Source organism: Cryptosporidium hominis (genome assembly GCF_000006425.1).
Source record: "Cryptosporidium hominis TU502 chromosome 2 CHRO012050, whole genome shotgun sequence".
In the NCBI taxonomy this organism is placed as follows: Eukaryota; Apicomplexa; class Conoidasida; order Eucoccidiorida; family Cryptosporidiidae; genus Cryptosporidium; species Cryptosporidium hominis.
In genome coordinates, this window is record NW_667393.1 from 1 (window position 1) to 23252 (window position 23252).

General features: G+C 31.5%; 14 protein-coding genes across 14 annotated transcripts; 7 read left to right on the forward strand and 7 right to left on the reverse strand.

Moving 5' to 3' along the window:
• Positions 1–1828: 1828 nt before the first annotated feature.
• Positions 1829–2671, reverse strand: Chro.20195 (heat shock 40 kDa protein). The annotated part of the gene is made up of 1 exon (XM_662343.1): positions 1829–2671. The coding sequence occupies one exon, from the start codon at positions 2669–2671 to the stop codon at positions 1829–1831; it is 843 nt and encodes a 280-aa protein (XP_667435.1).
• A 496-nt stretch (positions 2672–3167) lies between these two features.
• On the reverse strand, positions 3168–3383 carry Chro.20196 (hypothetical protein). The annotated part of the gene is made up of 1 exon (XM_662344.1): positions 3168–3383. One exon carries the CDS (start codon positions 3381–3383, stop codon positions 3168–3170), a length of 216 nt encoding a protein of 71 aa, XP_667436.1.
• Positions 3384–3848: 465 nt separating this feature from the next.
• Chro.20197 (CysQ protein) lies at positions 3849–4154 on the reverse strand. Its single annotated transcript, XM_662345.1, has 1 exon — positions 3849–4154. The coding sequence occupies one exon, from the start codon at positions 4152–4154 to the stop codon at positions 3849–3851; it is 306 nt and encodes a 101-aa protein (XP_667437.1).
• Positions 4155–6078: 1924 nt separating this feature from the next.
• Chro.20198 (hypothetical protein) lies at positions 6079–7008 on the forward strand. Its single annotated transcript, XM_662346.1, has 1 exon — positions 6079–7008. The coding sequence occupies one exon, from the start codon at positions 6079–6081 to the stop codon at positions 7006–7008; it is 930 nt and encodes a 309-aa protein (XP_667438.1).
• Positions 7009–7027: 19 nt separating this feature from the next.
• Chro.20199 (hypothetical protein) lies at positions 7028–7273 on the forward strand. The annotated part of the gene is made up of 1 exon (XM_662347.1): positions 7028–7273. One exon carries the CDS (start codon positions 7028–7030, stop codon positions 7271–7273), a length of 246 nt encoding a protein of 81 aa, XP_667439.1.
• A 54-nt stretch (positions 7274–7327) lies between these two features.
• On the reverse strand, positions 7328–8878 carry Chro.20200 (hypothetical protein). The annotated part of the gene is made up of 1 exon (XM_662348.1): positions 7328–8878. One exon carries the CDS (start codon positions 8876–8878, stop codon positions 7328–7330), a length of 1551 nt encoding a protein of 516 aa, XP_667440.1.
• A 159-nt stretch (positions 8879–9037) lies between these two features.
• Positions 9038–10018, reverse strand: Chro.20201 (stress-induced protein sti1-like protein). The annotated part of the gene is made up of 1 exon (XM_662349.1): positions 9038–10018. One exon carries the CDS (start codon positions 10016–10018, stop codon positions 9038–9040), a length of 981 nt encoding a protein of 326 aa, XP_667441.1.
• A 258-nt stretch (positions 10019–10276) lies between these two features.
• Chro.20202 (hypothetical protein) lies at positions 10277–14014 on the forward strand. Its single annotated transcript, XM_662350.1, has 1 exon — positions 10277–14014. The coding sequence occupies one exon, from the start codon at positions 10277–10279 to the stop codon at positions 14012–14014; it is 3738 nt and encodes a 1245-aa protein (XP_667442.1).
• Positions 14015–14253: 239 nt separating this feature from the next.
• Chro.20203 (guanine nucleotide-binding protein) lies at positions 14254–15195 on the reverse strand. The annotated part of the gene is made up of 1 exon (XM_662351.1): positions 14254–15195. One exon carries the CDS (start codon positions 15193–15195, stop codon positions 14254–14256), a length of 942 nt encoding a protein of 313 aa, XP_667443.1.
• Positions 15196–15884: 689 nt separating this feature from the next.
• Positions 15885–16232, forward strand: Chro.20204 (protein kinase). The annotated part of the gene is made up of 1 exon (XM_662352.1): positions 15885–16232. The coding sequence occupies one exon, from the start codon at positions 15885–15887 to the stop codon at positions 16230–16232; it is 348 nt and encodes a 115-aa protein (XP_667444.1).
• Positions 16233–17290: 1058 nt separating this feature from the next.
• Chro.20205 (hypothetical protein) lies at positions 17291–17998 on the forward strand. The annotated part of the gene is made up of 1 exon (XM_662353.1): positions 17291–17998. The coding sequence occupies one exon, from the start codon at positions 17291–17293 to the stop codon at positions 17996–17998; it is 708 nt and encodes a 235-aa protein (XP_667445.1).
• A 7-nt stretch (positions 17999–18005) lies between these two features.
• On the reverse strand, positions 18006–19013 carry Chro.20206 (dTDP-glucose 4-6-dehydratase-like protein). The annotated part of the gene is made up of 1 exon (XM_662354.1): positions 18006–19013. One exon carries the CDS (start codon positions 19011–19013, stop codon positions 18006–18008), a length of 1008 nt encoding a protein of 335 aa, XP_667446.1.
• A 352-nt stretch (positions 19014–19365) lies between these two features.
• On the forward strand, positions 19366–20967 carry Chro.20207 (hypothetical protein). Its single annotated transcript, XM_662355.1, has 1 exon — positions 19366–20967. The coding sequence occupies one exon, from the start codon at positions 19366–19368 to the stop codon at positions 20965–20967; it is 1602 nt and encodes a 533-aa protein (XP_667447.1).
• A 174-nt stretch (positions 20968–21141) lies between these two features.
• Positions 21142–22587, forward strand: Chro.20208 (hypothetical protein). The annotated part of the gene is made up of 1 exon (XM_662356.1): positions 21142–22587. One exon carries the CDS (start codon positions 21142–21144, stop codon positions 22585–22587), a length of 1446 nt encoding a protein of 481 aa, XP_667448.1.
• Positions 22588–23252: the final 665 nt, after the last annotated feature.

The following is a 23252-nucleotide window of genomic DNA, read 5'->3' on the forward strand; positions in this document are numbered from 1 at the left end:
CATTTTCATTAACTATATTTGTCGTGCTATTTACTGTATGAATTAGCAATAAGTGGAATACTTCTTTGGCAGAAAGAAGGTCTTTGTTATTAAACTCGAAAAGAATATAACTAAGCTCTTGATCAAAAAATTCGTTATATTTTATCTTAGTATCAAATTCATATGTATTAAGAAGATTTAATGAATCATTTAAATCAAGCAATATCGAGAGTGAGTAAAAGGTAACGTATTTGTTGGGAGTTAATAATTTTCTTAATACGTTACGATTTAATGAGCTCACGTACATCATTTCCACTCCTTCTAAAAATATGAATTCGAAAAGTTCCGAATGATTAATATCGAATAGAAGTTCGTTTTCATTCCTGCTTTGTGTTTTGAAATATTTTTGTATGGAAATATAATCTTGAATAATTTTGTTAATATCGTTTTTAGAGTTATCTCTCTGTATAAGTTGTGGAAGGAAATAAATCCTCAATAATAATAATTTTTCGATGTGAAAAATTGATGAATTTGATTGGTCTGAATGACTGAAAGTTGAATCGTCCTTTAATTCCAGTTGGATTTTTCGAACAGAATTGCAAATCTTATTCAATTCTTTATTCTGAATAATGAAGCCTTGCCCATATTTATTTATATTATAAATTGTATCTAAAATTAAAGATGTTAGAAAAGAAAGTATATATTCCCGATCATTTAAAACGAAGGTAGGAATATTAGGTATTAATGATCTTTTTATTCGTATTGAAGAGTTGTTTTCATGTTTAAATTTTTTTTGGTTTTTAAACAAATTCATTCCACAAAGTGAAATATGATCATTAAGTTTTTGTTCCCTTTTAGAGATTATTTCAAATGAAATATGAATCAAAGAATCGTAAAGCTGCGATATTGAGCTTCTCAATTCAGAATTACTAACCCCATTAAATTCGTAGTCATTTAATTTTTTCAACTTGATAAGAATTTGATTAATAATTTTTCGAATTGTGGCAGTTATTATGAACAAACTATCCAATGCATTATAAAAATTTGCCGACTGAGCTATCCTACATACCAACGGAGACCAACCAAGGAGATATTGTAAAGTAATAATTTTTTCCCTGCGTTTCCCAAATTCAATTAATAAGTACTCATTTAAAAAAGTTAATCCATCAATTCTAACTTCGTTCCTAATATGTGAGAGAGTATTTTTAATTTGCATAAAAATTATCTTTGAAAATGGTGTAATAACACCATTACTTTTCGATTTGAGTAATTCCAATGTCATAGCATATATAGTTTTACGTACATGCATATCACTATCAATCCAACAGCTTGAGGTTATATTCAAAACACGGTCAATATTTTCATAAATAATTTTTGGATAATTCTTGGTAATTTCAAGTAAACTATCTGCTGATATTCTTCTAATGTTGTCATTTTGTTGGAAAATTGAGCTGAGTTTTTCGTTGAGCTTTACTGCATAATTTAAATGAATATCCTCTAACCTTTGTTGAATACCTTTCTGAAACAAAATTTTTATTTTTTTGCTTTTAAAAGCTATTTCAGTTGAATTTGACCGTCTCTGCTTTATTAGAGAGGTGTTTTTTTTTTCTGTTTTCAAAGTAAAAGGTTTTTTTTGCATTTCAACTAATTAAATGACAATTGGTAAGATTTGACACGGGAGATTGACCGCCATTTATTGTACCGTTTAAAATGCCCGATTTTAACGGCAGACGAACATAAATTGTGAGGATTTTAACTGTGACAGAATAGCTTATTATATGGTTAATTAAATTATGGTTAACTAGATAAGGAGTATATTCAGACTACTTAATTTTTAAAAAAATTATGGTCAGTCTAATGCTTCTTTAATAAGCTTCTTCTGCTCTGGTGTGAGAGACTTTGGAAAACAAATATCAAATTCAAGTATTAGGTCTCCTTTTTGGCCTGGCTGATTCTTTATTGGCATCCCTTCATTTGGAACAATTTTTCTTGTCTTTGGATTTACAATTTCTTTGATTGGGATCTGTAAGTTACGATTGTCAAGAGTTGTCACAGGACACGTAAAACCTGTTAATGCTCTAACTAAGGGGATAGTTACCTTCATAATAAGATGGCAGTCATCTCTTGTGAATCTGGGGTGAGTCTTTGTTTGAATTATAAGTACTAAATCTCCAGGCGACGTTCCAGGGGATTCCTGATCACCTTCTCCAGAATATGTTAACTTGGTCCCGTCTTTCCAGCCAGGTTTTATTTCTACCTCGACTATATTTTCTTCATTCCTCACTTTATGTTCTATAAACCTTTTTCTTGTAACCTTAATTTTCTTACGTTTCCCTAAGTATAGCTCTTCTAAAGTTACTAATAATGGGACTTCGTGCGATCTTGGGGCGTGTCTAGTTGAAGAACGCCCATTATGCGTAGATGACATGTGTACTTGTCTGAACATTCCACTTGGGCCACTAAAGAAAAATGAGCTTCCTTCTTCATCACCAAAACTACCTGCCCTATCTGAAGCGAAAAATCGTGCAAAAATTTCATTTGGATCAATGAATATTCCCCCACCCATTCCTCCTTGATCTGATGTAGGACCTCCAAATCCAGCTTGTAATCCTTCCGAGCCATATTGATTATATATATTTCGTTTCTCTTTATCGCTCAAAACCTCATAAGCTTCACCCAGTTCTTTGAACATCTCTTCAGCCTTTTTCTTACCCTCAGGAGTAGAATTTGCTTGCTTATCAGGATGGTATTTAATAGCAAGTTTTCTATAGGCACGCTTAATATCTTGATCAGATGCGTCCTTAGAAATACCCAGAATTTTGTAATAATCCTACAAATTAGATAATATAACAGTTCAAAACTTTAAACGAAAAACAACCAACTTACCTTACCCATTTATTACTTCAATATGTTAAATTTAAAGATAAATTACAAAAAAGAAAAAAATGCTGAGAAGTGGTTATTTTAAAATTGACTTTTCTCCCCATCAAAATTTTTAGACAATACCGGTAATTTGACTTAAATTAATATTTAATACAAAAAAACAATTTAGGTTAACAATTAAATGATATAAGTAGATATAGTATTTAACTCATTCTTTTCTATTATAGTGAATAAACTAAACTTTAATATTTTGGGCTATTATTTTACTGATTATTTGCCATGAAATGGCAAAATTTGATACTAAGCTAGTCTGATTTTGAGATTATTCTATTCCTTAAAGTTTCTATAACTTTTTCATTTGCTGCAACAAAATATGGATTAATTAGAACTTCTTTATTGTAGGTAAGTGGTTCCCCTAGTTTGAACTGGGTTTCTGATCCAGAAAAAAATGTTTCAAGTTTGTAAATATCACCGCAAGTTTGCCGTATAATAATATGGCTCGCACAAGTGTCCCATTCCATACAGTCATGAAACCTTGGATAGATATCAGCACGACTTTCAATGAGTTCAATAAATTTAATCGATGATCCGAATGGAATTTTAATATTGTTTTGGAAGAATTTCTCTGCGAATAAGTCTAAAATGGGGCATTTATAATTATGAGATTTTAGTATTCTAATCACGCCATTATTGGGAAATGGTTGATTTGATTTGGGGATAAATTCAAGTGAGGTTTTGCCACAAATTACGTTAGAAGAATTTAATGTAGTAATTTTATAAGCTCCTCCTAAATTATTAAACGAAAAAAATGATATTCCAGTATTTGGAATCGATACAACTCCAAGGGTCGGTTCGCCATTTTCACAAAGTCCAATATTCACGGTAAATTCACCGTTTCGCCTCAAAAATTCTTTTGTACCATCAAGTGGATCAATGAGCCAACAAATCCTGAAAAAAATAAATTTTTTAGTTTAGTTTACAATAACTTACTTATACTTTTGCCTATTTTCCCAAGTATCAGTTTCTGATTCTTCTGAAATTATTGGTATTTGCGGCCACTTCGAAGAGAGTTTAGCACAAATGATTTCATTCGCATTTAAATCTGCTGTTGTGACTGGAGAGTTATCTTTATCCTTGTAATTAATTCTTAGTTCCGCATCAATATTTTTGTAAATTTCCATGATAACTTTGCTAGCAAGAAACCCAATTTCGACAACCTCCCTAGCAGAAATGACCACTTTACTGTCTAAATTAGTTTCGTAACGCAATTTATTAAATTCATCTAAGCTCATTTTTAACTAATTAATAAAAGAAAGCGCGATTAAAGAATAATTATAATGAAAGTAAAATGAGTTAATTATTCCAAAAATAACAAATAAATCATAATAACTATTCCAACAAAAAGTGAAAAGTTAGATATTAACTTATTTCTAAGTTCTTCATCTGAAGAGGCGTAATGATTATAATGTATTTGAGTGAAAACTTACTGTTGTCTGATTGTCTGCTATTTGCAAACTCGGGAATGAAGTAACGATGGGTGTAACCTAAGCTCAAAAGAGCACCTAAAGGATTTGCAAACACCGTTATTAGAGGAGTATTATTAATTCCAAACCCAAAATCTGCATTGTGAAAATATCCATTATGCCCCCCAATATTTTGATTACGTTGTCTAGCCTCCGGCCTTTCAGCCCTCGGTCTTGGCTTTGTTTTTTTTCTAGGATCAACATTTTCACCACCTCTACCGTATAATGGAATTACATTCTCTGAATTAACCCCAGCCTTGCAAACTGGGCAGTCTTCATAACCTCTATCTAGCCAGGAACAAATACAGCTCCAACAATACTGGAATGAGTTAGTTTACGATAATATATATAGTTAAGAACTTACTAGGTGACCACATCTTGTCACGATGGGCTCATATGCATTTTCAAAACAAATATTGCATTCAAAACTAGTATAGTTTTTTGACTTCTCTTCAGATCTATGATGGTGATCAGACTGTTCTCCGTTCAATCCGCTGCCTTTTGTGTCAATCTCACTATTTGAAATGTTATTTACCTCTCCCATAAAACCTACAAATTTGTAACAATTAATTGATTGAATTTTCTTTCATATTTTCTAATATTAATCTATTAATAATTAAATAGAATGTTTGTGGCGGGTTGGTACTTGCTCTACTTTGTCACTAAATAAATAAATAATTCAAAATATAATCTGGTGTATACAGCTTAATAGAGTAAAACTCTCTAACCGATTAAATTTATGCATAGTTTTCGTCACGTATATGAACACAGAATAATAATGTAGATGATTACTTAGAAGTTGAGTTCCCGCCCACACGTGTCAATTGTTTTGATTTGTTATATATGAATATTTAAATATATAAATATAAATATAAATATAAGTATAAATATATATGTTCGTTATTGAAGTTGAAATTAGCATTCTATGTCCGCATTCCTTTGTTCAAAGCATGTATTTGTTACTGATACTTGTATTTTGAATATTCTTTCCTCCATCTTTTCCTTTTTTTTGTTGAGCAGTATTAATTAAAATCTAATTACTTCTTTAAAAGTATTAAACTAGTGCACTCGCGTTAAAATTAATTACATTGATAAATCCAATAATACTTTGTATTTATTTTATTGAAATTTTTAAAGGTTCTTACATGTAATGTTTCCAAGTGGACGTACACTTATGTAATGCATATTACATAAGCGATATAATATTTGAAGTAGTTTATTAAATTGAGAGAAATTTCAAAGTTATACAATAGTAATGAATAATAATTCAAAAAGGTAGGTAAATAATTTGCTTAAATATAAAAGGTATCTTAAAATAAACATAATAAATATTAATGTTTTTTTTTTTGAATTTTTAACAGGGCTGTAAAGTTAAACCTTCTTGATAACATTGAAAATCTTAAACAAAGCGTGTTGCTGAATAAGGCATCAATAGAGACGAATTATTTGGAAAGATGCGAGAAAGCAACAAAACATTGCATTACCAAAAATAATCACAAAGATGAGAATGAGGATAACTTAAGGCTGTTGTAAGTTAAGAAGGAGCTTTTAAAATAAACTTTCATTCAATGATAGGAGAAAAAGAGTTTCAATTAAGGATTTTAAAATTCTAAGCCCAATTGGCGCGGGAGCATTTGGTATAATTAGACTTGCAGAATGCAGGAACACAGGCAGCATTTATGCGCTAAAGCAAATGAGAAAAAGTATTATCAGAACAAAAAATCAGCTTGAAAGGATATACAATGAGAGAGCACTCTTAGCTCAAAATGCATCAGACTTTGTTGTAAAGTTATTTTACACATTTCAAGATGATAAACACTTATACCAAGTAATGGAGTATTTGCCTGGAGGGGACTTGATGTCATATTTAATAAAATATGATAAATTTAGTGAAGAAGACACTAGATTCTACATGGCGCAGTTGGTTCATGCCGTTGATTTAGTTCATCAGTTAGGGTTTGTACACAGAGATGTAAAACCAGATAACATTGTTCTTGATTCTAAAGGGCATCTCAAATTGTTAGATTTTGGACTTTGCAAGTTTTCTCCACTAATTGAAGGAGACAAAAATAGTGAATACCAAACCGAAAATCATTTAAGATGTGTCAATTTAAACACTAAATCACATAAAGATAGTAATAAAGCTTCTGAAATTTCCTTTAATGAGAACAACGAAAACAAAAGAATAAACAAAGAACTTTATCGAGGATCAAATTTACTGGAAGAAAAAAATTGCCAAAATGAAGATTTAAATATTTCTCTGAAGCATTTGGACAGAAAGACAATTCATTCTACTGTAGGAACCCCACAGTATATGGCACCAGAAATATTTCTCAGACAAGGGTATACACATCTTGTAGATTGGTGGAGCGTGGGAATACTGATGTATGAATGTCTTTATGGAGGAGTACCATTTAATGACGATACGCATAACCCAATTAAAGTCGCAATAAAAGTAATGCAGTGGGAAAAGTTATTATTACTCCCACATCCATGTAGAAAAATTTCGCCCGAAGCACTAGATCTACTAAAAAATTTGTTGTGTCATCCTTCAAAAAGGTTTGACGGTGAACAGATTAAAAAGCATCCTTTTTTCAATGGTAAGTTTATAAATTTCGGTTAGTTTATTGAATTTATAACTCATGATAGAAATTGATTGGGATAAATTAAGACAATGCCCTGCTCCATTCAACAAACAGATTAATGAGAATATATATAAAGGCAATGTTACAGCAGGAGAACTAATTGATGAGTCTCCAAACAACACAAGATATGGTGTTCAGGGTTCTTCACTAGTTGATATAAATTTCTTGGATTATACTTATAGGAATAAGGATCGTAATAATGATCCTATATCAATAGGAGAGGCCATTAAAATGTGCAGATGATTTTTAGAACATAGAAAGCTAAAGAAAAAGCAAGTAAATGAGAAAAACTATAAATTAATTATTTCGTTCTAAATCTAATATAGAATCAGTCTCAAGTATTTCATTTACGCTTGCACCGTTTTGAAGTGTTTCTGAATTGGTTAATGCAATAATTGCTAACAAATCAGAATCTGAAGAGGAAAAATCCGAATCAAAATCACTATTTATACCCTTTTCAATATTATTTTTAAAGCTTTTTTTTCTTTTACTTTCTACTTTTGTTGGCGAGATTTTGTTTTTATTTTGCAGTGGACTTTGGTTGTAAATAATGTGTGGTTTGTAATCACCGTTTACCCAATATTCGGAATTATGAATAGGTAGAGGAACAGTATAAAAGGGGGAAATCAAATCAGAAAATTGACTCAATGCTTTAGAATGGATATCCCTTGCAGATTCAAGAGTTAAAGGAATTCTTTCTTGTAGCCTATACTTTCTCTTTGATATTCCGGATTTCTTTTTGGTACATATTATCCTGAAGCACGAATAGAATCCTAAACTCATCATGCTATCCAATATAAGTGGATCTGTAAAACCCCTTCCTCTTAATTTATCTAAAAGCTTTTCTTTTAAAATTTCTAGTTTAATATTTTTCTTTTCTGGAGGTTTGCTACTGTTTTCAGAGTTATTTCCAGAGAAACTACTATTAAAATCAGAATGTGACAATTCATTTGTGTTAGAATCCGACCCTCCCTCTGTTCTATTATCATCTTTTGATAAATCTTTCCTGGATTCATGAAAAGTTTCTGAAAAAATATTTTTTACTGAAGCTCCGTTGATGCCAATTTTAAAGGACACATATTTTTTTAACAGTATTTCTAATGCCTTTTCCGGGTTTATCTTCATTTCCTTTTGATTAACAGCGATTGTTTTCGTAATTCGAATTGCGGACGGTCTCCCGTTTGCTATCGAATAACCGAGTCTTTTTAAATTGGTTGGCATTTTACTTCCAATCTTACTTGATCTTGTGGGATCTAAGGGGAACTCCACATTTTCGAAGCAAAATGGGAATGTTGCTTCTGGCTTAGTTTCGATCATTGCAATAATATCCCAATTCCTGTAAACACCTATGTTGAATAAACTCCATTCAATTTCCGCAATTCCATTTGAACATTGAGAAACATCTATGCCTTTCATCTTCTTCCATTGAACTGCAACAGTAAACAAGCCATGGCTTTTTTCTCCCTTATTTGTATTTAATACGTTACTTTCTTTTGAAAGTCTGCTCAATGTACTATTATGTGGAATAATAAGCTGAGACTTTCCATGAAATAAAGTTAATTGAGTATCAAAGTCACTATCTACAAATTCGTTCGAAAAAGTATAGGAACAAACCGTGGAAGGATCATTTTTAATGATTGAATTGTAGTCACATTTTTTACATGAGATAGATGAGCTACAATCGGGCTCTTTTGGTGGCAGGAACGGAGTAAATACCTGTCCACCTTTACAGAGATTTCTGCAAATTCCAGCACTTACAATATCTTTGCCTTCTCTTAAAAAGGGAGGAAATCCATGAACAATCGTATTACTAATGGATAAAAACAAAACAATGAGGATCAATTTCATTCTTAATTTTGTGCATAAATTTCATGATTTAAAGTATGTTGATTATATTCGAAGTCTTGTAAAAGAAAGAAGATAGACTACCGACGCAATGAAAAATTGACAAGTGGCGCCACTATAGCGCCAATTATTTGAATAGCCTAAAAACTAAATAATCGAAAATCAGCCCATTCTTAAGATTCCCGCGGCCATCAATTTTTGAATTCCATTTGCAATTGTTGGATCCTGTATAACCTGTGTAAGAGTTGCAGGATTTTGTTTGAGCTGCTCTAGAACTAGTCTAAACTGAGGATCTGAAAGCAGTGATTGTATTTCTGGATCCGCAAGAGCATGAGCCACCTGCTCCTCGTCGATTTGATCAGATGAAGATACCTGCTGTATCTTTGCCATTGTGTTTTTTAGCCCTTCATTACATTCTTTATTATCAGGGTCGCATTTTAGCCCCTCTTGATATGCATGAAGCGCTTTATGATATTCTTTTAAAAAGTAATGAATATTTCCTTTCCTAGACCAAGCTTTAGTAAACTTTGGGTCTAAATCGAGGGCCTTCTGCACATCTATCAGGGCAGATGGGTATTCTAATAGTTGCATGTAGCACGCTGCTCTGTTGCTATATAATCTGGAGTCGCTCGGATTACGTTTAATGGCCTCATCATATTCTTTCTTAGCGGCTGGGTAATTTTTTTGTTTAAATAAATCATTTCCTTCAATGCGATGTTTTTCTGCAAGTTCAGGATTAATGTATGCTTCCTTCTCTGCTTTCTCAATTAATCTCTCAAGTTCTTTAAGAGAAGTTCTTGTGTGCCTATTATTATCTTCTAACAAACTTTTCTCATACATTTCTTTTGCCTTCTGTAACTCGTTCATTTTAATGTAGCATGATGCCATCCTATTATATGCCTTAGCGACCTTTGTAAAGTCAGCTTTCACTTCGAATCGTTTGTCCAATGCCTGCATACAGACTTCTAGACATTTTTGGTATTCACCCATCTCTAAATAGACAGCACCTTTATTAGTTAAAAACGAAATATCGTTAGGGTCTATTTCAATCGCCAGATCATATTGAACCAATGCTTCATCAAATTTCTTTTGCTTATAAAGTTCGTTACCTTTATTTTTGTAGAATTCAGCAGTTTTAGTCATTTTTAAAAACAATTTCCTTCCGATTTGTTTCGACTTTTAGTAACGTGAAGACAGGGGTATTTGTATAAACCGCAAAAATCGAGAGGATTTAAGTATTCATAATTATTGAGATATATTAATCAATTTCGTGATTAGATATGGTTGAGTATTCGGTACATAAAATTTGCTTTACTTTATATCTAATTTCATTATATACTTGCCCAGATTCAATGACTCTTGGATATTAGACTATTTAAATTAGCAATTAATCATTCGATAATGCATTTTGAAAGTTCGGACGGTAAAATTAAAGAACAAATTACTTTTTTGCTTAATAATGAAAATACAAATTTCGATTCTTCAAAAGCAGAATTAATAAAGAACTTAATTTTTTCTTGGAAAATATTTTCAGAGCATATGGATATAGAGAATGCGGAGCAATTTACAAATAGATTTATTAGCCTAATTGGGGAACATGTTTTTTCACAGTATTATACTATAAATGGAAAAATTAAACGTTTCTACACTCATTACGAAAATCCATTTATAGTTTACTTGCATGTTTTGTACTTAAAATTTAGTCTAGGGAACTTTTCTGGTCCAATTTCTTGTACAAACCTATTGAATATCTTGTTTGGTGATTACAATACAGAATTTTCAAGGATTTTATATAGAATTCACATTTTTGAGATTCAGAATATGCTTCTTTTGATATCCTCTTATTATTTAAATATTAATTGGGGATATATTTACAAATTAATTCCAGGGATATCGAATTTTAACTGTTCTAATGATGCATACTACACTCGAAATATTAAGAATAGAGGCGATGACTCGGCTATAGGTTTTATCGGTTCTAATTTGCCTAGATATAACATTCACTTAAGCTCGTTTTTGGTTTTAAGAGATTGTATTTATATTGTGTTTTCATTAATTTATTATTCAAAAAGCAGAGAACTTGATGACTTTATAATCGATAATTATTGCGGACTACTAAAGGACATGACTTATCAAAAAACTCTATTATTAACTGGCCCTAAAATTTCAAACACAAATAATGGACTTACAGGTTCATTTAAATTAAAGGAAAGGTCTTGCATCACTTCAGCAATACCCCTGTTATATGTTTTAATACAATTTATTTCTAACTCAAATGAAACGGAAACAGTTGTAAATGAAATCATGTCTAGGATAACTAACGAACATATAATTGATTCTGGGCAGTATTTGAAGGATAACAAATTTTGTAGCGGAAATAATTCAAGAATTGGTATTTCAAGTCCACAATTTGTAATTTCTCTGAAACCCTCTTACAAGTTCCCCGATTATAATAAATGTATTGATATTTTACTCAAAGGAGGAGAATTTTTGTCTGTGTATCCAACACCAAATTTTTTAAATCTTTTAATAAAGAGAATAAGAGGCAATTATACTTTTGATGTAGGAATAGGTGATTTCAGCAAAAAAAATATGAATGAGAGCAGATTAAGTGCACTATTAGAAGAATTTTTTCCGAAAGTAATGCTTAAACTATCTAAAGATTTGACACATTTGATCATTGAGGAAATATCAAATGAAACTAGGACTAGAGCTAGAGGCTTATCTACAATTAGTGTTGAGACTTATAAAGGGAAAGGAATTAGATCTATCTTTAAAAGAAGACCCAAGAAAAAAAAGATCCCTATTGAAAATATTATCGCTACAAGCATTGGTTATTCATCAAGACCAGAATCTATTCCTTTGCCAAGCCCTGGAATGAATCTACCTTGTTTTTGCTGCATTCAAAGTGAGTTAGATGGCACTTCATTATTTTATAGAACACTGAACATCCATACAAATAAAAGATGTTTTAAATTACTTTCTGTTAAGATTCAAGATTTATGTGTTAAACAGTGGCATGCTATTATTAGGCAATTCATGGATTTAAAATTTCATCAAGTTCAAGCAAGTAATCCAATTTCAAAAAACTTAATTAAGATAACTAAAAGTAAGAAATATAATAAGATAGCAAATTGCTTACTTAATTCATGCAAAATAATTGATAAATGGTATGAAGAGGTTCTTCCAAAATGGGGGACACATTGGAATTGTAATTCAATACCTGTTTCTATTCATAATTTATCTCTTAGCAGAAATCAAAATATTAATAAGAATAGAAACGAATCTGAATATACAAAGCTTTATTTTGGAAAATATTTAAAGAACATTTCTCAGACACTTCAGCCAGATAGCTTCAATTTCTGGTTTTTTGGATCTCACTGGCTAAATCAAAATACTAGTATGCACATATTTGTGAATAGACCCAGATTAACCGTATTAAAATCATTTCAAAATTTAAAAGGATATTCAATGGAAAATATTTGTCCTAGTGAGAATGGGAATAGCGTATCAAATTGGATTAATTTTTTGCAGTATAAATTACATAGTTCATATCCTTTGTACACATTCCCAATCATTGATAGAGGAGTAAGATTTGGAGCTCCCAATTCACAACTTTTGAGCGATCTATGGTCTGTTGGAATTCCAAATGATATAAGGAATAAAATTTGGAAAATAGTTTTGGGAAATGATTTGAAGGTATCAAATGAACTTTTTGATATTTTAAATTTACAAAGCAAATTAAATATAGATAAGAATGATGATAGTTCAACAAATTCTGTTATTTTTCGCTATGCTCTAGAAATACAGTATATTTTTTATAATAAAAAAAAGAATTCCAACATAGGCAAAAAGTTATCGCCTTACATTGAAAGGAAAGTTGAAGTATTAAATTCCTCGGCATCATTTTACTATCCATACTTTTTTTCACAGAAGTGTGGATTTGCAAGGGAATTTGATTACTCAACTTTTAAATATGAAGAAGCCGATATTTCACTCCCGCTGATAAACACAGATGAGTATTTTATTGATATAAATAATGTTTATATTTCGAGAAGAATGATAAAAACAGATTCATTAGAAAATGAACTATTCATTAATAGAAGCAATTTTGAACAGATCCAGAGTTCTGATGATATAAATTTTATAGATAGTTTAAATTCTGAATCAATGCTTGCTTTAGATTTCTCTTCATTAGAAGCATTAAAATTAAATAAGTTTATTCAATACCATGAAGTTTCAAATACTCATAGTAATTCGTTCTTTCAAGAAAACATGGATTTGTTGAAGAAAAATGATACTGGCAATCCAAGCTCGATCACGATAATTAAGGGTTTACTTGATACAATTGGAGCATTAATATCACATATACCTAACATTGGCTTCCAACCTTGCTTAATAAATTATTTATCTGTATTTTTGATGTATATGGACCCTCCTAGCGCATTTAAATGTATTTTAAATCTGATCAATTCTTTTGATTTTCTTTTTATTTCAAGCGATATAACTTCAAATTCATTTGAAGGTATTGACAAATGTTCAATTGGATTGTTATCAGAACCTTCAACTGGAAGCCTTCTTTTAAATTCACAATATCATCAATTTTTATATAATGATAATATATGGATTTTATTTTCTCATATTTTCCAAAGCTTTGTATATTCAAAATTACCACAGCTTTACCAGCACTTGTTATATACGATTGGTATAAATTTCGAAAGTGTAGTTACTCCATGGTTCAGGCACATATTCATGGATACATTATCACTTCCTGTCGTACTTATCATTTGGGATAACTTTCTTTTACTTGGGTTACCTTTACTTTTTCAAGCTGGTCTTTCTTTATTAAAGCTTTGCGAACCACAACTTTTGAAGTGTGAAAATATTTTGGATACTTTGAATCTTTTATTAAATAACTGCGACTACAACTCATTCGTAATAAAGGCAGATTCATTTACTAATACATTGAGAGAAATGCAGAAAGTATGTGACGTTACAGAGATCACGTCTATTACTTCACAATACAAGTTGATTGAACAAAAAAGATGGATATTGAGAAATCAACAGTCGGTTAGGAACTATCTTCTTAGTCAAGGCTATTACTGTACCTCGACTCCCAATACTCCAAAAGGAAGATAGCTCGCAAAATATCTCTGCACAAACTAACATCCACTAGAAAATCTATGTTTGCAAAATAAAATAAGAAATCGCATGTTTACAAAATTAAAGGCCTCTCTATCCTTTCTAGAAAAAACTAAGCCAGATTAGCTTGATTAACCTAACTTATTCGACTAAAAAGTTCTTAGACTCTAAAAATGCTCATATAAAATTTCTATTATGAAACCATATCGAAGGTCATTAGGACTTGCCATAGGGGCTTAATTTTTAACTTTATATACGTAAATATTCGAGTCTGTTGAACCAGCAAATAGCGTTTTACCGTCATTTGACCAGGTTAGTGAGACGCACCATGGCAAACCATTCTTTATTGGAGCTGGTGGAGCGAACTCTGCAACTGGTAATTTGTGCTCCAATTCCCAGATACGTATACACTTATCAGTTGCAGCGCATAACCAGTAATTACAAGGCGAGAAGCAAAGCGCATTTATTGAGTGGTTGGCATCCAATGAATACAGATGTTTACCTTCACTTACATCCCATAGCATGACAACGCCATCTTTACCTCCAGAAGCGCATAAAGAACCATCCGGAGCAATAGTGACAGTGTATAATACAGAAGAGTGACCCACTAGATTGCATGTTGGCTTGAATTCATGACTCCAAACCTTGACTATCTTATCCCATCCACAAGAAACAAACAAAGGCTGGCTTGTTGAAGGCGAGAAACGCACACATGATACCCAGTCGTTGTGCTGACCATCTAGAAGAGTATACATACAAACTCCCATTGCATTCCAAACCTTAATAGTGTGATCGCGCGACCCTGAGATAATCTGTCTGTTATCTGGCGATAATGCAACAGAAAACACATCAGAAGTGTGACCAACGAAGTTACGGACTGATTTTCCTGCATTAACATCAAATAATCTTAGGGTTTTATCGCAGGAGCCAGATACAACATAAGACCCATCGCTTGAAACTGCAACATCATTAACCGCTTGGTTGTGGCCTGTTAGACGAGTTTTGGCCGAACCTATCGAGTGCTGATCCTTATTAGCATCACTTAAGTTCCATACAAGGACGCTTTTGTCACGACTTGCAGAAACTACAATATCTGAGTTATCAGGAGGAGCTGCTATTGATGTTACCCAATCAGAATGACCTGATAGACACCCGATGTATTCTAACGAACTTTCCATTGCAAAAACTTCACAAACTTAAACTTTGTGCTCCAGGCTCTATTTACTACGTTAATAGACGATTCAGTCAATTTTTTTCTCAGCTCTTCGATGAGACGTCTTTGCAGTTTTATAAAGACACGACAAGTACAAACTTAAAAAATGACTTGTCGAATAATAATATATTATTAAAACACTTTTATTATTGCTGTCTCAAAAGTACCCGCCCTGGAGATTGAATAATATTGCGCTATATTTTGACTGAAATTATCATAAAATTAATTAATAAGAAAATTCAACTCGTTTGAAAATGTAGATATTCTTACAAAAGAGAATTTTCAATATTCTTAGGCGGCAGCTACATGTATTTTATTTTTGCATGTATTTGCAAGTATTACAAAGTTTGAATTAATAGTTTTTTTAGTTGCAGAATTTAGATATATGATTTAGTACCTTCCTAAAAATACAATGAATTTCAAAAAATACGAATTAATTAAAGAAATAGGGAGCGGAACTTTTGGTAAGTAGTTGTTTTGTGAAATTGTATCAAAGTTATTAGTTTAGGCCGCGTTTGGATGGCAAAAGATTTTGATAGCAATGAGTTTGTGGCAATAAAAAGAAGGCCGAAATGGCAAAATATAGTAAGGTATGTTTTGGAGTCACTTTCTTAATTGATCAATCATTATTTTATCAGTCGCGAAGTTGAGGCGATGGAGGCAGTTAAAGGAGAAAGGGGGATTGTACAAATTAAAGGATGTTTTTATAGTTTAACACCAGGAGGAATAATAATGCAGAACATTGTGATGCCATTAATGACAAAAAGTTTAGGCGTTTTCATTAGAGAGAATAGAGCATTAAGAAAGCAAAACTCATCACATAGAATATCTCCAGAATTGGTGAAAAATCTTTCATTTCAAATTGTTAATGGCTTATCTGCATTACATTCATCTGGATATACTCACCGTGATTTCAAGCCCGACAATATTTTATTGATGGATACAGATGACAGTGAAAGAAAGTTTCCTACAATTAATATTTGCGATTTAGGTAGGTTGTAATTTGATTGGTTGCTATTAATTTTCCTTAGGGTCTTCAAAAAAACTGTTGAATAACAGTATTCACATGCCTTATGTGGTAAGCAGATTTTACAGAGTAAGTTTGCATCTGAAAAATATTAAATGTAAATTTTTTCAAGGCACCAGAATTATTGCTAGGAAGCTGTGATTACAATGAAAAAATTGATATTTGGGGTAGGTGCGGATTATTTTTGTGAATAAATATCATTTTCTTTAGCTTTGGGTTGCATTCTTGCTGAACTATTAGCACTTGATCCTATTTTTGTTGGTAAGTATATGGAAATAGAATTGCATTAAAAATCAATTTCTTAGGCCGATGCCCAGACAAATATAGAGATAATAAAGTTAATTATAACAAACAAGGAGTTGATGAACCATTTCAAATCCTGAAGATTATTGAAGTATTGGGAAGTCCCAACTCAAATGATATAGAATTAATTAAAAAAACGGTTCCTAAATCAATAATTAAGGTACTAGATGAATGCCTTCTTACATCTGAAGTTTCCTCAATCTCATGGTTGGAACTATTTGAAGGATTTTTCACAGACGGGTATGTTTTAATCAATTATTTTTTTTTAATTTACATTTTTTAGAGAAAAATTACTAGTAGAAATTATTTCGAATTGTATTCAATGGAATCCTACTAAAAGGCCATCAGTAAGTTGAATGATAAATACCTATAAATGAATTAAAGTTGCTTAAGGCCATTGAAATATTGAAGAGTAAATATTTTGAAAATTAAATTTATTTTTGGATTACTATTCTCGCATAATTGCATTGTGGGGTTTTGCGCTTTTTTATAGTTGCATGCCAAAAAAACTTGATTATTATTAAATTTAGAATAATAGTTTTTTAACAATATGGATTCAGAGTTAGAAGGTGTATTAGGAATTTCTGTTGAGAGTCGGAAACTACATTTAAGTAAGTTATCTCTTTTTTGCTTAATATATGCAGATTAAAAATTAGAAAAAATTTATAAGGAAATTGGCGAAATTTTGTTAAAAGTAAAGGAGCTTACTGAAATTGACAGTGCTGCAGAAATGTTTGATTATTCAAAGAGAATAGAACATTTGATGACAAATTTTGAACAAATTAGCAGAATTAATGATGAAAATAAATTGGTGAAGAATATTTTAATTAAAGAAATATCCGGTATTGAAGGCAACATTGAAATGCTTAAATTGGAGTTCTATAGGATTTCAAGCCGACTTTCTGACTCACTTAAAGAGAAAGATTACTTAGAGTATGAGTTGAATAAACTCAAAAATAAGTACAAATCAACCAACGATGAGTTGAACGAAATAAGAAATAATTTATCAGCAAGAAACGAAGAATATAATGAATTCAAAAAACTAAATGAATGCATGAGAAAAGAGGTCGAGGATTTAGAGCTAGCAATAACCTTGGAGGAGAATGCAATCTCCGAAAAGAGAAAGGAACTAAAAAACCTGGAAATGGTCAGCATCGGAAAGGAAACAGAAAGAAGAAAGCTTGACAAATTGGCCTCCCAGACTATTTCGGAATTAAAAAGAAAAATCAAGGTAAGAGAGATAATCGAAGACAAAGTAAGCGTCCCATCAAGTTCCATTCCAGTAAAAATTCGCCACGTAAATAACAAAGAAAGCAAAAATTCCAACTATAAAGATTTTAAAGATCAAAACAAAATACTGATCAATGAACGAGGAAAGTTGTGTAGTTCATTACAAAACATAAAAATAAAAAGAATAATGGCGCAACACATAATATGAGGGATTATTAGCTATTTAATATCGGCTTAGCTTCCTTTTGATGCAAAACTTCTACTGGCTTGTTATTTTCCAATCTTATTTTAAAATCCTTTATAGTTTCCTTGATTCCTGTTTTAATATCCACTGTTGGTTTCCAATTTAAGATTCCAATTGCTCTGGAAATATCAGGTTGTCTTTTTTTAGGATCATCCATTGGAAACTTTCTGTGCGATATTTTTAGATTAGGGTTAATAAGTTCACGAATTACTTCGCCTAGTTCCAATATCGAGATTTCATTGGGATTTCCTAAATTAATTGGCATGTTGTCTAAAATCTTCTCCCTATCTAATTTCATTAGTTTATAGAGCCCATAAACCATATCAGTAACATAACAGAAACTCCTTGTCTGCGTTCCGTCCCCATAAATAGGCAATTCTTGATTGAGTAATGATGAGAGAATAAAGTTTGAGACCACCCTGCCATCATTAAACAACATTTTAGGACCATATGTATTAAAGATTCGAGCTATTCTTACATCAACACCATGACTTCTATAATATTCCATACAGAGAGTTTCGGCGATTCGTTTTCCCTCATCGTAACAGCTTCTGGTTCCAACCGTATTTACGTTTCCATAATAAGATTCATTTTGGGGATGAACCAATGGGTCACCATAAATTTCTGATGTAGATGCAAATACAACTTTTGAGTTTGTTCTTTTGGCTAACCCTAAAATATTCATAGTTCCAATAAAGCACGTTTTTAACGTGTAAATCGGATCCTTTTGATAGTGAATGGGAGATGCCGGGCATGCAAGGTGATAGATTTCTTTGACTTCTAGCTTGATACTATCAATAATATCGTGTCGAATAATTTCCAGCCTAGGGTTATCTCTACACTGGCCAATATTAATCACATCCCCACTGAAGAAGTTATCCAGAGCAAGGACATAATAGCCCTTACTCAACAGATATTCAACTAGATGAGAGCCAATAAACCCAGAGGCTCCAGTTACAAGAACAGTAATATCTGACATTTTTCTTTGTACTTAAATTTGGAATTTGAAAATAACTCTCCCAGAGCAAAAAAAATGGAAAATCAAATAGTGCGCGCCTTCAGCCACATGATACCATAGCGCCATAGGCGGCAAAATGTGTGTAGAGTGTGTGGGTATCTTTCGCGTTTCCCCACATGTCGAAAAATTGTAATATTCAACTTTGTAGAACAATTTCAAGTAATATAAACTTTGAGTGGTGAAACTTTTTCATCTGTAACCATAAATTATTTCCATTTCCCAGATTTTAAAGTTCTTATCACCATTCACAAGCTACTGAATATAGATAAGGTAACATTCTGAGTGAATTATTGATTGACTTGCATAATTTAATATGGGAGGTTGTAAATCAAAGGTCGATAAGCATATTGAAAATAGGGAGATTCCACAAGCCCCAGAATTGAGAGTTGAAAAACGGCCTTTAGTTGAACTTCAGGATAAGATTACATACGAGGGTGAATGGTTAGGGGACAATAAACATGGATATGGAATTCAGAAGTGGCCAGATGGTGCCGTTTTTGAGGGGAACTTTGTCAATGGAACAGCAAACGGATACGGAGTATTCATTCATACTGATGGCGATAAATATGAGGGCGAGTGGCAGAATGATAGAGCTCATGGCCATGGCACGTATACACACTCCGATGGAAGTAAGTATGTAGGCGAATGGAAAAATGACAAAAAACACGGTAAGGCTATTGAGAGCTGGGTTGATGGTAGTAATTTTGAAGGAAGTTATGCATATGGCCTTAAACAAGGTTTTGGGAAATTTTCATGGCATGATGGTTCAAAGTATATTGGTAACTTCGACGCAAACCAAATTAATGGCTTTGGCATCTATCATTGGAATGATGGGAGAGTATATACGGGCTATTGGCTAAAAAATCATATGTTTGGTTATGGCAAATTTGATTGGACCGATCATAGATGCTATGAAGGACAATACATTAATGATAAAAAAGATGGTGATGGCAAGTTTACATGGCCAGACGGTCGAGCATATATTGGTCAATGGAAGAATGGAAAACAACATGGAATTGGTATATTTTATAATATTAAAAAGGAAGGTAAGGTTGGAGAATGGAGAGATGGAAGTAGGTTGAGGTGGATAAAATCTTCTCTAGAGAATGGCGAGTTGGTTGGGGAGGGTTTGAGTTTAAGAGAAGAATATTCTAAGCAAAGGGAAGAGCTTTTGAAAGCAAATGATTTGTATGAAAATTATAGAAAACTTCCAAAGAATGATTTGGAACTCCAGCAAATGAGGATATTACAAAAATTCGATGAATACCTACTCACTTTGAGTGACTCAGAAAAGGGTTTGGAATCAAATAAACAAGCCGCATCAGATATTTTGGTAGATTCTAATAATATTGTTACACAATTGAAGAATAACGATTCTGCCCTTGAAAACAAAGATCAGGAAATGGAGAACGCTGATGGTGGAAATGAACAGTTGAATACGGACAGTTTGCAGATAGAAGAAACAAAAAATGAACAAGAAAATTGTGGTTCAGAGAATGTTGTTGAATATACTGCTGACTTAAGCCTTGTTGAGGAAAGCAGTGACAAAGAGGAAAAGCCTATTAGCGCCCCTCTCATACAAGAAGACACTCAAATCAATACAGAATTAGTGGATCAAGTTCAGGTAGATAGTAACAAAGATCGTGGGATGACTGGTGGGAATTCTGCTTTAGACTTATTAAACTATTCTGAGAATAAAGGAGAGATCTTGGAAAATTCTGGTGCAGATAGTTCTAACTCAAAATTGGATAGCTTAGAGGTTAAACCTTGTAATAATGAAGATATACAAATATCGGAACAAGAGATCAAAGGAGTTTCAGTAGAAAATATAGGTTCAGAATTGAAAGCTAATTCACTGACTGAAAAGGAATTGGAAGATATAGCTGAAAATAAAGGGTTAGAAGATTCAAAATAGGGTAAGAACAGGTAAATAGCGAAACAATAGATTTGAATTATATGTATATGAGTTTAGTTTCGTTGTAGGAAGTTTTTTTTTGTAAATTTGAGATTAAAAGCATTAAATACTAGTATTTTTTTTAACAATTTATTTGCGCGGATTTCTTTTTAGTTCACTAATAAAATTTTATTCATGTCATTTCATATTAAACAGAAGTCACTATCGTTTGAGTTGTGGGAATACTTCTATAATGACGGAGATGAAAGGCTCATTTCTAGTGATTGTTTTCAACAATCTACTGAAAACAAGTATTCTAGGCTTGTATTTGCACTTGTATCACTTTTGAATGGTAAAGATATAAAACAAAATTACTTAAAGGATTTCCACCTGGAAAAAAGTACAACAGAACTATATGAGATTTGTAAATACGATACTTTTTCAACAAAAAGTTCAGATGATAAATGTATTTTCAATTTATTCAGCAAGCTTAAACAACATGTTGGCGATTTAAATACATGTTTTGTTGGAATAAATGAGTTCGAGTCTTTAATCAATTTTTCGGAAATTAATGAAAAATACATAGTATATTTAATATTTTGGGTTGTAGTTAAATTTTTTGAAAGTATAAAGATCGTTGAAAGTGATAGAGAATTTAATCAAATTGTCACTTGTTATTTGAATTTAGCATACAATATTGATCATTTAATTTGGGATTTAATTGTATCAGATTATATACTTTCATTAAGAAAAAAAGGAATTATTGATGTTAATTCAATTACTATCGAGTTGAATGACGAAGTAGAATCACTTTTTTTTTTATTAGTGAGCCCATATAGTATTTGTCCAACTTTATGCAGCTTATTCCTATTGTTAAAATCAAAAGTAATCAGAAGCAGGTTTAAATATATTAATGAAAATTCCTTCATTGATTCAGTTATAAATCAAATTGTTAAATTGATCGCAAATACTTTAAAGGAGATTAGCCCAGATATGGCAGAGCTTTCTTTTACAATAACTGTATGCAGAGTGATTTCAAATATATCGTACGATTTTAATAATGAGCTAATTCAGCAACTATATATATTAAGGGATTACCAAAAATGCATGATTCCAGGTTTAAAAAGAATAAACCCAGTATTTGTTGACAGGTTCATTTTATATAGTTTCATTTCAATTGAACAATTTTGGATAGAAATTTCTAAGGATGAAGGATTTTTTTCATCAATAATAAGCCACATTCCTCCATTAGAACTTTCGACTTCAGTTATATCTCTCATGAATCCATATAAAGAATTTTCCAAATACATAGTTATTTTAATTGTTCTTTTCTCATTGAATAATCAATTATCTAATACAGGTAATGCAAGTAAACACACGATAGAGATTATGAAAAAGTTAGTAGAAAATCCCAAAGAGCCTGTTGAAATACTATTAAAATATTTTCTATTCCCAGATTATACAAGAGATTCAAGCGCAAAATCAAATTTATATATATTTTTCAGACTTTTATCAAATAATATTTGCAATTCTTCAGTTTCCTTGGGCATAGTGAAAAGCATCTACGCATGGATCAAATACACTATTTTCCATTATCTGAAACATTTCTTTACAATTATTTGGAATCATTCCCTAAATTAGTTAAATTATGTAATGTAGACCAAGAAACCTCTAGATTTGATGATGAAATAAAATTAAATCTCTTGAGCTTAATGAATTTTGAAGAAGGTATACTAATAGACGAAATGTACTGGCTTAATTCGGAGCCTTGTATATGTATTATTAAATGGGATTAATATAGAGTTTGAACATATTTTGCCATTTGTTAATTCCATTTCTTTAAGTATAATGAATATACAATCTACCATAAACAATCAAATTTTTGCTAACTGCGGTTATTCAATTAATAAAGTTAAAACTTCACAAAATAAAAGCAATTTCAAAGTTAATGAATTACATTGCCAGAAAATAATTAAATCTTCAAATTTTTTATTTAAAACGAAAAATATTGACATTATAATAATATTAATATTAGACCACATATCTGATTGGATTAAAAGGAATGATAAATGTATTTCTTTTGAATGGTTATTAAAGCAATCAACCTTATTCATTAATTTGAATATAAATAATGAATATATGCAAGGATACTTCTCAATATTTTTTATTTATTTGTTTTCAAGAATAATTGAAGCAGATAAAATAAATAGAAAGTTAATAACAATAAACTTTCATATTATTCCCTGGAAGGGGATATTAAGGTGGATTGATTCTTGGGAGGGAGTATTTCTTCAGAGTGTATTAAA